General features: G+C 45.2%; 1 protein-coding gene across 1 annotated transcript in view; it reads left to right on the forward strand.

The window, feature by feature from the left end:
* LOC147729116 (uncharacterized) overlaps positions 1 to 15,135 on the forward strand; it is a 112,485-nt gene that overhangs the window by 96,866 nt on the left and 484 nt on the right. Inside the window, exons 7-8 of the mRNA XM_086959796.1 lie at positions 9,948 to 10,103; positions 11,976 to 12,116. Of these exons, the coding sequence (XP_086815922.1) occupies positions 9,948 to 10,103; positions 11,976 to 12,116 (297 nt within the window). The remainder of the gene's footprint in view (positions 1 to 9,947; positions 10,104 to 11,975; positions 12,117 to 15,135) is intronic.

The raw sequence follows: 15,135 nt of genomic DNA on the forward strand, positions 1-15,135 counted from the left end.
GGTGTTGATGCAGGCAGCCAAGGCCTTATCCCTTGAACTCCCCGTCGCGCCCGTGAGGACTAACCTCCTCACTGAGGTCCTTAAACCGCAAGCAAGGTCTTCGGAGGCTCTGTTGCCGTTTAATGAGGCCTTATCTGACGTTCTTTTGGGCACCTGGTCCAGGCCCGCTACAGGTCCCCCTGTAGATAGGAATGTGGCCAGACGCCACCGCCCGGCTCCGGGCGACCCTTGCTTCCTATCCACCCACCCCAGCCCCGAGAGCCTGGTCATACAGGCCTCCAACTCCCAGACCGCATTCCTGACGGCTCCCCAGATCCAGAATCCAAGAGGTACAAACAGTATGGCAAAAAGATGTTCTCCTCACTGGGGTTGCGTCCGTTAACACCACGTGCCTCTTGGGCCGTTATATCCACTCTGTGGGAAACGGTCGCAGACGTGCTGCCACAATGTCAGGAGGAGGTCCGGACTGCTGCAAATCATCAGAAGGGGCTACTCCCTCCCCTTCGAGGCGACCCCTCTAGCCATGCCACCTCAGTACCACCGCGTGTCGGGGGATCACTTGAATCTTCTGCAAGAGGAAGTTACGGTCCTCTTGGCCAAGGGGGTCATCGAGCGCGTTCCTGGGCCAGACGTAGGGTGTGGTTGTTACTCCCACTACTTTCTGGTTCCCAAGAAGGGCAAAGGGGGCCTACGACCTATCTTGGACCTGCAGAACGTCAACAGCTTCCTCCGGAAGGAGAGGTTCAAGATGCTGACAGTGGCTCAGGTCTTAGCTGCCCTGGACCCGGGAGACTGGATGGTAGCGTTGGACTTACAGGATGCTTATTTCCACATCCCAGTCCTGTCGGCCCACCAGCGCTACCTGCAATTCATGGTAGGCCACGAGCACTTTCAGTTTACAGTGCTCCCCTTCGTCCTTACCAGCGCCCTACGGGTGTTCACGAAAGTGATGGATGTGGTTGCAGCTCATCTGCGCAGGTTAGGGGTTTGAGTCTTCCCCTACCTCGAGGACTGGTTGTTGAAGGGGGCTCGCCCCAGACAGTCGTCAGCCACCTCCAGATTATGGCCGACCTCCTGCACCTGCTGGGGTTCTCCATCAATTTGTCAAAGTCACACCTGTGTCCCTCTCAGAAGCTCCTAGACTCTGCACAGTTTCGGGTTTATCCTCCCGAACAGCGGGTTCGGGATATTCAGGCTCTGATTCAGATCTTTCAGCCGTTATCCCGAGTCTCGGTCAGGTTGACGCTGCAGCTCCTGGGGCTGATGGCCTCCTGCATCCTTCTGGTGCATCACGCCAGTTGGCGGATGCGGGCTCTGCAGTGGGACCTGAAGTTTCAGTGGGCCCAGCATCAGGACAACTTGTCCGACCATGTCTTGATCTCGGAGGGCACTGCAAGACAGTTGCAGTGGTGGCTCCTGGACCGTGATTGGGTCAGCGGCAGATCCCTCTCCCTACCTTCACACGTTCGCAAGACACTACTGCCTGGACGGCCAAGTCCGGAGAGATGGCTTTTTCGGCCGTTCCGTTCTCCGGGACTTTCTGGTGTGATCATTGGTTTGCAGACCCACCACCGGGGTTGGTATTGCTGGGGTATCTAATCTAAGGTAAGGAATCTAATACTAACCTGTTTCTTTCAGATGAACAAGTTACTTACCTTCGGTAACGATATATCTGTAAGAAACAGTAGTTAGTATAAGATTCCTTACTGCCCCACCCATCCTCCCCGTTCTGCAAACCAATATCTAGGGTTCAGGGCATCCCCTTTCAGGGCCCTAGTTTCATGGCACCAGTGTCGTTTTTTTATCATGGCTCTGCGTTTCTGGCGCGGAAAAAGCTGTGTATAAGAACTCACGTCAGCGTGCGAGGGCGGCGTCTAAGTACTCCGGTGACGTCATCCCAGCGCCCACGACGCCGGCGACGGACGCCGAGCCGCAGACGACGCCTACCGACGCGCAAGGGTACTGCTAAGCAAAAGTTTCCGGATCCAGTCTGACGCCTGGGGTTATTCTAAGGTAAGGAATCTAATACTAACTACTGGTTCTTACAGATATATGGTTACCGAAGGTAAGTAACTTGTGCATTTGGTTGCCAGGAGAGGAACAGGTTCAGGACCTAATTGACGTCCCAAAGGATGGAATATCTGGGCTCCGGAGGTAAGGATAAGCGGATACCTCGGAGTAGGCGACAGACCAAAGGATGTTCACCCACCGGGGAGCCATCCACCAAGATGTGACTTGCTGAAATAGCAGAACGGAAGGTATTAATCGTACTGTAAGCCAGGTCTTCCTCCTCCTGGCTAGCCCAAAAATTCAGAACAGAGGTATCATCTGCTGACACAGGATTGATACCCCATCGCACACACCAACTGCACCACCTTCTCCAGGTAGAGCGGTAACGTTTAACGGTACTGTCAGCCCAGGCCTTAGAAATTAACTTCTCAGCTGCTCCCGAAAGGCCTGGACCGCCCATCTTTCCCAGTAATCCGCCACACCATCAGGGCTTGGTAGCCTTTCATGATGAGCGGTTGGGGATCCTTGTCTGGGTTGAGAAGAAGTGCTCGAAAGCGGGGGAGAGGGAATCAGAGAATCCGAAGAAAGTTCCAGTAGAACCGGAAACCAAACTTGCAAACTCCAAATTGGGATTTTATCATCACAATCGCCCCAGCGAAGAGGTTCACTGGAAAGGGACCCCATACTCACTGGAGATCCGCGAACACTTACGGGTGTAGCTTCCGGAGACTCGCGTTGTGGAAATGGCGTGAGTGGAAATCTGCCACCTGATTGTCCTGTCCGGGAAGGTATTCCGGTGCGAGAGAGATCTGGTGGATTAGGCAATACTGCCATACATTTTCTGCTCGGTCCGAGAGGGCCTTCGACCTTGTGCTGCCGAGGTGATTGATGTAGCGGACCGCTGAAATATTATCCATTTTGAGGAGGACGCTTTGGCATCGGCATTGGTTAGAGTCCAAATGACTAGAACGAAAGAATGGCTTACGGCCTTTGATTTGTGCCCAGCTGGAAGTGAAAATAAGAAAGCCTCTTCCACTCCTAGCGAATGTTACTCCAGACAACATGCAGGCACTTCTGAATGGGTTCGGGTGTCAGCAAGTTGCACCGGGAAGAAGTCGGCATATTTCACTGGGCCCAGCCCGGAATACTGATCTGCATCAATAATAGCTGCCAGATCAGGGGTTGGGCTGGATATTCCCCTTATTTCCTGTACTGCTTTAACGTGGCCTACTAAATATTTCTTTAATCTTTTGTTCCTCAGACGCAGTTCAATGCATTTTCTACTCCGTCACACTCCCTCTTTTTTACCTCAACCTACTACCTCTCACACACACCTTTCTTATGCTACTAAACCTTGATTACTAGTAGCCCAGAATAAGGTGAGATATTTACCGCACCCAGAAAATATCCGTCCTCTCGTGTGCTGTATGTAATTGATGCAGTACATACTTATTCACAGATTTCCTCTGGAAAATGTGGAAATACATTTGGAATTGGTGCTTTCTACTTCAAATTTCATATATTTCTGGGTTTACAGATTTTTCTGTTACCAAGGTGAATATTGAAGAGATTTGGAGACTTTACACAGTGATGGGAATTTAATGGCCCGCTTTTTTCTGAGCCTGGCCCAGTAATTTTGCATTCAAGCTTAGATCTGGCCAGACACTTCTTCTCTACACATCCTACCCCTCTGAAGGTAGGCACTTCCAGGGAAGGGATAGCGTCTTTGAAATACTTTAGTTGGTGTGGGTCTGAAAATGTTTACCTGGGGGCATACTGAAAAATGTAGACAGTGCAAAGCGAATGACTTTTGAAATGTGGTACTGACCAAAATTGTAGAAATAGAACTGTACGATGACAATTGTGGGGTCGACTAACTGATTTTGTTTACAACTAGAGAGCTTTCTGAATTGAATTAACTAAATATTCTTTTTAAACAAGTTAAGTTGACTTTGGTATATAAATACACTGAAGAAAAAGCTGCAATGAAGTGGAAATAATTCAGCCACTAACTGATTTTGAATTGTTCTGAAGAAGTCTGCAAAGATTTGTGGGATAGCTGATACATCTGATACATCATATAAACTTAAAAACAACAATTTGATCTTGTTTTTAAGTTTTAGGACTCCCTTTATGTTTGTATTCAAATTACGTTATGCCAAGGTACATGCATTATATGTGTGTAGGCAGATGTACATGCAAAATATTTTTAAAGGATTATATTGTTGTGGAGTGGCTAAGGAACACAAGTACACAACACAATTTTCTTTCAAATTTTTTATGCATTTATCATTTTAGTTAATGTCCTTAGAGAATAGCTGTTTAGTATTTCTGCCTTTTTTGATAATAATGTAGTCAGACAATAGTTGCTATTTTTCAATATGTGTCAATTTATCAAATATTTACATTTGAATAAAGTATTAAGAAGAACATATTTGTGTGCATATAAATAAATGAAATATATAGGTTTAATTACATTTTCAAGCAGTCCCATTTGGGATATTTTGTAAATAAGGAATTGTTATTATCTTTATCTTATGGGTGGGCTAAGTACCTGTGTTCCACCAAGCTTAAATTTTTCAAAGTGAGGGTTCATAAACAAAACAAGAGGGTTCACTGTGGTTTCTAGAATTTGTTGAAACAAGTTCCCTTAACATAGGCTCTTCGGGTAGCTGTGCCCCAGTCACGCCAGTGCCAGGCTAAAACATTTGGATGCCAGCTGCAGTAACCAACCCAGTTTCAGGTTGGCCTAAGCTTCAGTAACCGAGACCGTTTTAGATTGGCCTAATGTTCCTTAATTAACAAATGCTACAATTAGAAAGGGAAGTGTGAAAAAGGTACATATATTGGTAGGCATTTTCTAGGCTTCAGTGTGCACTTTGATCAAGCTGCATCACCATGGGAAACCTTTAGAAGCTCTAGCATGATTGAAATATTATTACAACAAACAACAGTTATATATTTGTTTGTATTCTGTAGCCGTTACATGATGTAAGAAAACGGATCCGAAAATTGAAGTCGACTGAGACTAGAGAAAGGCCACAGGCCAGACACACCTCCAGTGAAGTACAAACACCACACCTTCTTGGTGGCATCCCCATTCTCAAAAATATGGTACAGTTCTTTCATTGATATTAAGAGATGTGTCCTTGAATAAGCATTGCAAGAAATGTAAAAGTATATCAATGATTTATTGCACCAACATTTTATTACAGAATTATTATTTAAAAAGAAATCTGGAAAAGAAGTATTTTTTCCATCATACAATTAAAAAAGTGATCCAAATGATAGGATATTAAATAGTTGTACCTATGTGTTATCTGACGATGTAAGCCTCATTCTAAATCCGTAGGTAGCCATGCATTCAGACAGTACTGCACTAGTGCTTATAATGTGAGAGGTATAAATGGGACAAGAGAATTTGGAAGAAAGAAACTCAGGCAATAGGACAGGGAGAGGCAAATGAGCACGAAGTCAAGGAACAAGAAACTAAACAGAAAGAGAAAGACAGAATTCATTGAAAACAAACTTCCTAGAGCCAGGAAGCAAAAGGTTCTTGGACTAACAATTTGTGCTAATATGATGCGTACATCCGTAAGGAGCACAGCAGAATAGCACTCCTTAAGCCATCACACCCCAAAGGATTAACAGCCCGATTCATCAAAGACCCGTTTTGCGAGTCTTTAATAGCGATTCATAAGGAATCGCTATTACAGACTCGCAAAACGGGATTCATGTAGGAATCGCAAAATAAATTGTGATTCCTACACATTCCTTATTTGCGATTAGCAAATTGCTAATCGCAAATAAGGAATAACTCCCCATTCATTCCTATGGGCCTTTTGGCCCATAGGAATGAATGGGGAGTTATTCCTTAAAGGCCCATAGGAATGAATGGGGAGTATTCCTTATTTGCGATTAGCAATTAGCTAATCGCAAATAAGATAGCGATTTCAAGGGTGCTAGGGGTGTCCAAAGGACACCCTGTAGCACCCTTGAAATGTAATTTACATTGGTGTTGCGCACACACATGTCCAAAGGACATGTATGTGTGTAACATGCAACTTAGAAAAATGCATTTAAATACATTTTTCCATGTTTTCGCTATTTACCACGAGGTTTGACCTCGCGGTAAATAGCGGCCAAATATTGCGAATTCGCAAATTAAAAATGGTTGATGAATTGCATTTAAGGAATCTCAAATAGAGATTCCTTAAATGCAATTCCTCGCAAATATGCGATTTCGCAATTACCGATTTTTGCATTTGGGATGATGAATCCCAAATGCAAACATTGCGCTCGCAAAGGGCCAGATTCTGAGAATCTGGCCCTTTGTGAGCGCAATTTCCTTTCATGAATCTGGCCATATGTTCCCAACTATGCTGTAGCGACTAGTGTGATTGCAGGATATGACTAGAGGATGAGGAAGTGACTACTTTACTGTGCGGTTATGTAACTGATGATAGTGACAAAAAGAAGGGTGAATGTATGAAGGATCCCATCAGTGAAAGATCTAGGGCATACCGCAGCTCCAGACACCAAAAACAAGTACAGAGAAGATGCTGAGTGAGAAGTGGGAGACCTTTATGCATGGCATTCATTAATGTTTCAGTGGGCAAGTGAAATAGATAAAGAGGACAGTCTTTGAGAGGCTGTTTAATCTGCTACTATGAGTACCTTTGGATCTTGTCCCAGTAGAGCTGTGTCAGCGTTTAGCATTCTTGTAGATCCCTTAATGGTTCTCTTAGCCACAAACTGCCTGGCCTTATTAGGGAGTCCGCTGGCCTCTCATGGGGCCCCAGTAATGGAAGTTGAATCGCTTAAGAACAGTTGCAGGGTACACTTAGATCTCAATCTTCACTTATTCAACTAAATCTCACCCCCAGTCGATGCCTCACTCTGTATGGGCAACCAGACAGCAGCATATACTGAAAGTCCAAAAGGAAATTATGCTGCACTAAATCTGCTTCCTTGATTTGTGTCATGTCACACCACCAGTCCAAAGGAACCTCTATTCCCGAACCTGACCTTGAGCCTTGAGTACAAAGTTGGGGTTAAAGAGTTAAAGAGCCCACCTCTCTAGCCAGGTTTTAGCCTTTCATTCTTAATCTTGGCCATAGTACTTCCAGTTCGTGCCTCTGTGGTTTATTACAAATGTGTGGCTCAGGTCCCAAATCCCTGTTTTGGCCTCAGGGTTCCAAATAATATCCCGACCTAATGTATTTTTTCCCAATGTTGGCTTCAACATCTCCCTCCTAACCTCTGCACTAGTGTCCCTTTTCCAACACTAATCACCACAGTATACCTTCAATTCCAACCTTTACATTTCTACTCTAATTGCTTCATTTAGGTGAAGGTGATCTGCTAGTCCAATACTGCCTGATTTAACGGAGTATCTTGAGCTGGCCTCAAACTGGAAAAATTGTATCCAAAGCCTTTAGCACCCCTAAACCAATGCATTATCAGGTCCATAGGAAGTCAATGAAGTCCATACAGTAAGGGGCTCATTACGATGGCGGGCAGACCTGAGTCAGCCCGCCATCATTGCGGTGTGTGGGACCAACCGCCAGACATGCAGCAGTCCCACCACTGCAATTAGGATGCACCCGCCACATTGGCAGGCGCATTCAGGGCCTTTAACATTGCAGACAGTGCTGCTGGCTGCAGCACCGTGCGCAATGTTAAAATGGCATGCACTGCATTTCCCTGCACTACGTGGCAGGCACCATGCGGTGCCTGCCCGCAATGCAGGGGGGTACCATGGGTACCCCCCAGTGCAGCAACACCGCCTCCCACAACAAAGGGGGCCCTCTATGGGCCCCCAAATCCCTTTCCACCTGTCTTTTCGCTGTGCGATGTCCACCGCAAAAAGACAGGCGGAAAGGGATATTGTAACCCCTACGGCGGTGCCTGCAAGGCACCGCTGCAATGCTGCCCTATCTTTTGGTTCTGCAAGGCGGGTGGAAATGGACCACCTTGCAGAACCCCATACTGCCCTGAGGTTTCCTCATGGCATCATAATATGGCGGGGGAAAACTGCTGTCAGATGGCACAAGGACTACCACTGCCAGCACTGCAGTGGTGGTCATTCCGCCACCCTAATCGGCCCCTTAGTCTCAGTGTCCCACAGAAGTCAAACAATACTGTCTTTATTATATTCTCATCCCTGAGAGTTTCAGAGCTTATCTGTTTTGAGGCCATTTACTGAATGTGAAGAGGCCACAATTTTAATTCATCATGATGTTTGTTTGCAAACATATAATGCAAGTTTAACATTTTCCACAACTATATGTTCTGCTTGTCTAGGCAAGAAAAAACAATGGCCAAAAGTGTTGTAATAGAGTTGTCTACAACAAAGATGCACTTTGTAATGATTGCCTCCCACCAAAATGTTGGGCACAACTTTGAACTGCCATTGTTTCTGGATATAAGATGGTCCAGCATTCACCCTTTCACCTGAAGCTCTGTACAACTGTGCAGTGTGTTTCCGCCTCCAGCGAGGAACATACTTCAGGTTGAGGCAACAACTTACTACTGCTGCGTTCAAGAGCAGAAATGGCATCAGCTGCCTCGCTTGTAGATAACCTGACTTGATTCAGCTCAGAGTCCCAGTTTCAGTTGTTCCATGTGCTGCCTTGTAGATGTTTTCTTTGACAAAGGGCTGCCAAGACTGTTGCCTAGCCCAAACACTGCCGCGAGACAGAGAGAGAGTCAAGAAGTCACTGGTACAGATTCTTATGTGATGTGTATACAGCCTGTGGTCTATTGCCCCTCCCGGTGTTGCCAAAGCCTTATGGCATCCATTTAATGTATGTTGCTGAGGACTGCTGAAATGACTGCTTGGGGCAGCAAGCTCTATGTTGGGTCCATGAGCCCTATACCCAACACCTGATGCCCTCTATTATGCCTTGTTTCTTCTGAACTGTTAATGGCCTAGAACCACCTTTATGAATGTAGCTGTCATCACTAACGCCATGATGTGAGAAGATTGTTAGTCACGGGGAGATTAAGCGATTTGCCCAGAATCACAGGAAGTTAATCGTCCCTACCGAAACTCGAACCCGGTTCCCCAGCTTCGAGTTCGACCCATCTAGCTGTTAGGCCACATCCTCTCCCTTGCACTGCATGTAGACTGGTTCCAGAGAATGCACCTAGTCAATTGTTGAACAAACAGTGATACATAGTATCACAGTTCTGTTGAGTCCATTTAAGTCTTAAAACCTGAATACCGCTCATCAAAGTTTCTACATTTGTATCACAATCTCAAGAAAGGTGTAAAGTAGGCCCCACCATGCACAGTCTTGTAATCAATTATGTCATTTCTGATGTAGCAGTATTGTCATCAATATGTCATAGATCACGTCATGATCCTTAAACTTTGGATATCTTGCCTGTTCTGGTAGACAATATGGCAATTACTCCTTTGCACCTGAACGACGCAATCAATTGGAACACATCCAAATCTTGTGAACTTCTCTCGCACATGGATTCTGAAAACCCAAACATTGACTTGAGTGCCAGCCTCTCAGCTTCAGTGACCTCATACTACACCCAAACCCTTCTAGATAAAAGAACACACAGAGCAGAATAGACATGCATTATAACATTGAACAACTTTAGCGGTGTGTTAGCATGCTTGCTTAAGGCACTCAAAACACACAAGCACTAATATTAAATTCATGCATAAAACCAAACATTAAATTAGACGTTAAAGCTATGATAGCTTTACCATACTAATTAAAATAATTAAATGATCGATTTAGCTTTCCTACTCTGTTAATCCTGTGCTGTAATGTAGCTGTTTCCAACCGGTAATTTAGCGACACGAAAGATATTTATATGCTTAGCAGTTTATTGCCAAATTGAGGCCATTAATCATGTCTGTTAAAAAAGAACAGTCTTGCAAATAAGTGTTTTTACTTGCTTTTATTCTGCAGTCATTGAATAAGGAAGAAGACAGTGCATGTGCTTCAGGTGCAAAGAGCAGCTGGCATGGATCCATATGGAAGCGATTCCGATCTTTCCTCACCAAAAAATACTCTAAAAAGGACAACTGGAAGGAAGCAGATTCTACCAGCCTGACCCACGTGAAGGTAGAGTTCATCATAAATACAGACAGTCCCATCAGCATTTAACTACTGCATTTCGAAGGCAAAGCTATTCAGGGTATATTCGAAATTTAGAAGGAGAGTTCCAAAAGGTCTTGGTACCTCCAGAAAAGATTGGGATTGGGTGCTATATTTTGAAAAGCACAGGATATGAACTGGAGAGCTGAGAGGAATTTATGGCAGTACAACGCGATCTGTTAGATCGCGGTACTTGACAACGCGGGCATTACAACGCAAGTTGTTACAACGACTTGCGTTGGAGGGCGCGGATTTTGGAATATTATAATTTTATATTCCAACACCAGTCCATGTAACAGTAGGGAAGGTGTTGGAATATAAAATTACAACATTCCTTGTCCAACAGCGCCATCCAGCGCAAGTCGTAGTAACGACGTTGTAAAGGCACTGCGGTGTAAACACTGCGTTGTAAACTATGTTTACCACTGAGAGTCATAGAAGTTCTTTACCTTCTAGAGATATACACCTCTAATAGATAGGAGGTTGTTGCATAGCAATGGCCTTACAAACTGTCATATTTTTGAGTGGTGGATTGAGCTTTTGGGCCCTTTCACCAAGATGGATTCTCCATCCCCCTGGTGCAAGTGAATGCGGCCTCTGCCTACCTGTGCACTCTCAACACCTCCTCTACTGACTTAAAGGCTAGTGCCTAGGCACATCAGTGGGGAATGGAGAGACAGGTGGAGTCAGCTGGGCCTGGTCAATTTCAGCATGACCCTTGTGCAGGTGCACAGCAGCAAGGGCCAGTCAGCACCAGCCTCTTGCTGCCAGAACTGAACCCACAATTAACTTCTTAAAGGTAAAGTGTGACACTGAATCCAGTACTGTAGCCAGAACCAGATACAGAGGCATCTTCGTTACAATCCAGAAGAGTGCATACATTGTACATCCATTAAAGACAATTTATTGTGCAGTGCACAACACTGATTGTCTGATCATGATGTTCTTCCCCACCACCTCCCTGAGTAAGCCTTGGACTGCTCTGCCTTGCTATCCTGAGGGCTAAATACAAACCCGCTTCGCAGGGCACTTTTAATGAGGGCCAAAGAGGGGTTGCATTTCAAGTACCTTCATTTAAAATATTCATAATGAGTTCAGAGGCTCTACATGCACATTTTGTGGTGGTTTCTCTCTGAGTCTGCTATGGTTCACACAAGAGGCACTCAAGAAAGAAACAGTGCATCTACCACCCTTAACTGGGTGGCAGTCTACCATTATGTTCAGTGGTTTGGGGTTACTACATTGCTGTTCTCACTGGTAAGGCTGGTGGCAGTTCAGCATTGGGAGCGCTGCCTTCAGCCCCTACCTAAGCAGAGCGGCAGAAAGATGAGGGAAGCAGACAGACATCCACTATCCTCTAAATCAGACCCTTTGGGAGATGTTTGTTGGCTCAATGACACATTTAACTTCATGCGCGCTAGCGGAATTCCGCTCGTACGCTGAGATTTTTAAAAGCGCATGTTACGTGACGAGCTGGGCTTGTCATCAGCGTGCGAGGAGGCTACGCCATGACGAGCCCAGCTCGTCATCAGCGTGGAAGGGGTTAAATATTTGGCAAACCACATGTTGACACCATAACCTGCAAAGGTTGAATACTTTTAATATGAGGCGCCATAGTCCGATGAAAGCAGTGCCAACTATCCAGCACTTATGTTATATGTTATGTTATAAAGGGATTTGTATCGCGCATTGCTACTCAAGAGTGTCCTAGCGCGGAGGGGGACAGTTACGTAGGAGGCAGCAAGAGCTAGATCGACTGTTTAAACAAATGGGTTTTTAAATGATACCAACCCAAACATCACTGTCTCACTTCTATCCATTCTGTAGCCACTCAAACAGCCACTCAAACAACAAGAGAGCCAGAGTGACACCTTGAAGGAAGGGAGCAGTAGCAGAGATTCCTCTAAAGACAAGAAACAATCGGGCGATGTGGATACACGATCTTCCTCTCCCAGCGGCCTGTTTTCTAAACACATCAAGGTAAGGGTGGAGCAAACGTACAAAAGAACATTTTTTTGTCAAAGCTTTATTTATTCATCATGACTTGAAAGCAACAAATTACATTGTGATGAGAGCATGAAACAAATAGAGGACATTGTTCATTCAAATACATCTAACCAGTGTTCATGTTCTCTCTATGTGATGCCCTTCCATCTCCCTCTCTGTCTTCGAATCATGACCCTTTTACCAAAGCAACCCTAAACAAAAAGAAGAAAACCAGCCCAACGTTGTTTTAAACCCCTCCCACTACCCCCACCCCTCCTTCCCTGGTGGTGGTGAATAATCTTTGTGAGTGGCAATAAGTAGTCGGTCTTGCATCAGAACCGAGGTTCATGCCCCAAGTTAGTCTTGAAGGGCCACAAGGGATTAGATGTATATCTGAAAGTGTTTGGGCAAGGGTGAGAAACCATCCTAAAGCTGGAAAAGGTGAAGTGCTATTATCGAAGGTGGGCATACCGCTGATGGGAGGCCACTCGAGAGAAAGGAAACCAGCGGGCCCCACCGATACCAAAACTTTTTTCATCTTCTATGTAGATATCTGCTAATCTTTTCACTTGTAGTTTGGCTCCAGTAGGGTTTCAAGATAAATGCAAGCTTAAGAAGAGCAAGTTACTTACATTCAGCAATGCTGATCCCAGAGGTCCCTTTTCGTGTTCTTGGCCAAATTCATCCCCAGTATCATAGCCACCACTGTAGGAATCAATCTGTGTCAAATAATTAATTGATTAAATGAAGCCTTCTGTAGGGCAAAGGCACAGTGTCAGAGTCAAGAGGCTGGCTGAATGGCTCTGACTCAGTTAAAGCAGCGGGCAGCTTTAGTTGAGGTCAGCGTGGCACTGGCTCAGCATCAGACAATCCTATAGGTTGGCTGTCATCTATGGAGCCAGAACGCAACCAGAGGGTCCAGCTGGTGCCAATGCAAACCCACCAGCAGAAGTCCAGTTGGGAGGCCTCTCAGTTCCTTGGTGCCAGAAAGGTGCTTCAATCAATCAATCAATCAGTTTATTTGTAGAGCGCACTGCTTACCCGTGAGTTCTTTTTTTACTTTTGTTGTTCTGGACTTTGCATCCAAGGATTTTGAAGATGAGGTGTCATAATTTGACCTGGACAACACAGAAGTCTCCATGCTCTGCAGAGGCATGAGATGTCAATGTCGAAACTAGTATTTATGAATGCACTAGGTTTCGCCTTCTACAACTCTCTCCTCAAAACCCAGGCAAAGCCATTTGTCTTGGATTTTGGAGATGTTAGTTAAGTATGTAAACTAATATACTTCTTAACTTATGATCCCTTGTACTCGTTCTTCTCTTCTCTAAGCCTGCCTGATGCTAATGTATTCTAAATTATCCTATTTCTGCCTTGGCTGCCCATAAAATGGCATTGATTGCCAGTATGATGGCCCAGCATGATGCCATGTGTAACCACCATTGTGTCAGGGCATGCATTTTACCAGGCATCACCACCACTGTGCCATTGCCTGCATGTTGCCAGAGAATACCTCAGGTTGCCAGGAATGAGCACACACACAGCCGCACCGAGTACTTCACATGTCTTTAAAAGACCATTTGCTTGTTAATGAGGCTTTGTTGTGAATTGCCCGGCCCCCATAAAGCAGAGTGTCTCAGAGTCCACACTGCTGAGGCGGTGTTTGCTAGCACTCTTCCAAAAAAAATCTTTAAAAACACAGGTACAATGTCTGCAAAGTCCGCAGGCTGCCAAGGAAGGCTTCCTGGGCCGCTGGCGGCCTGCGGGCCGTACTATGAGTACCTTTGCTCTAGAAACAAAGGAGGTGTCAAAATTAATCTCAAGACCTTCCCTTCTACCCATTTATGGAGTGTGTTTTAACAGCTGAAGGGTAGTATGGGGGGCTTTCAGGATCTTTGGTACCAGGCCCTGTGTCCAGGTTCCCTAGTACTGATAACCTGGGAGCTGGGAAAGGGAGACGGGCTCAGTCTCCAAAGAGAGGGACTTAACTAAAGCTCTATTTATCTTCTTGGGGATTTTCCTCTAGTAGTCTGTTCAGCAGGCACATGCTCCTTGGGGTTCCACAGCAGGAGCATCCTTATGTGATGGAGTACAAATCTATTCAGGAATGAACAGGTCATTCAGTGCCTCAAGTACCAACACTTTGCAGCATGGTTCCCACATATACTCAGGAATGAGGGTACCAGGAGCTTTTCCCTCCTGAGTGGGTGGCAGAAGCATCTGGAACAGAGGTAGTTAACCTATTACTGGTAACGATAAGTACTGCCAATTCTGATACAATCCCTAGGCCCAAATACCGTTTAATTAAATAAGTGTGACATTTTCCATCCACTTTAAGAGCCCATGATCACCTTTGATACTCAGCTCTTCAGTGTCATCAAGAATAAATGCTTTCACCTGGATACATTTAATTCAGAAAAAAAGACAGCTCACAAGATTAAGGTTTGCCCGTCACAAGACTTTGGTCTTGTAAAGGTCAGCTGCTGAGAACTGTTTGTTGCATGCCATGCAACCGCCTGAAGCATGCTGTAAACAGAGAGAGTGGCATTGGGAATCAATTTCTTCAATATCCAAATAAGCCCCCAAAAAAGTAGCGTAATGCGCCCCTTCTAGTAAGGGGATGCAGTGGGGGGAGAAGACCAGCCATTTCCAGAATAGGGAAGAAGGGAGTAGCTAATCCCTCAATCCCGCCTATTTGGCATAAATAAAAGGAATTAGGTGAAGCAGTGGATGATGCATTTATGGAGCTTATGCATGTGGAAGGAGGCTTGAGGAAGGTGTCCCAAAGCTCTTAAAGCGGCAGTGCTCTTTTTGAGACACTTAAGGAAGACAGAATAATATTTTCCTTTAAAACTACATATTTCTGCAGAGATATGATCACATGATGGGGGTTATCTTTGTGACATCTCTCAGATCAGGCCCAAAGCAAAAACGTAATTGTGCAAGGGTTCAACAATGGCAGTTCAACACATCTTACATATCAATTTTATAACACCTCAGGTTGTGCTAGATT

This window comes from Lissotriton vulgaris, chromosome 2_2 (assembly GCF_964263255.1).
Source record: "Lissotriton vulgaris chromosome 2_2, aLisVul1.2, whole genome shotgun sequence".
Classification (NCBI taxonomy): Eukaryota; Metazoa; Chordata; class Amphibia; order Caudata; family Salamandridae; genus Lissotriton; species Lissotriton vulgaris.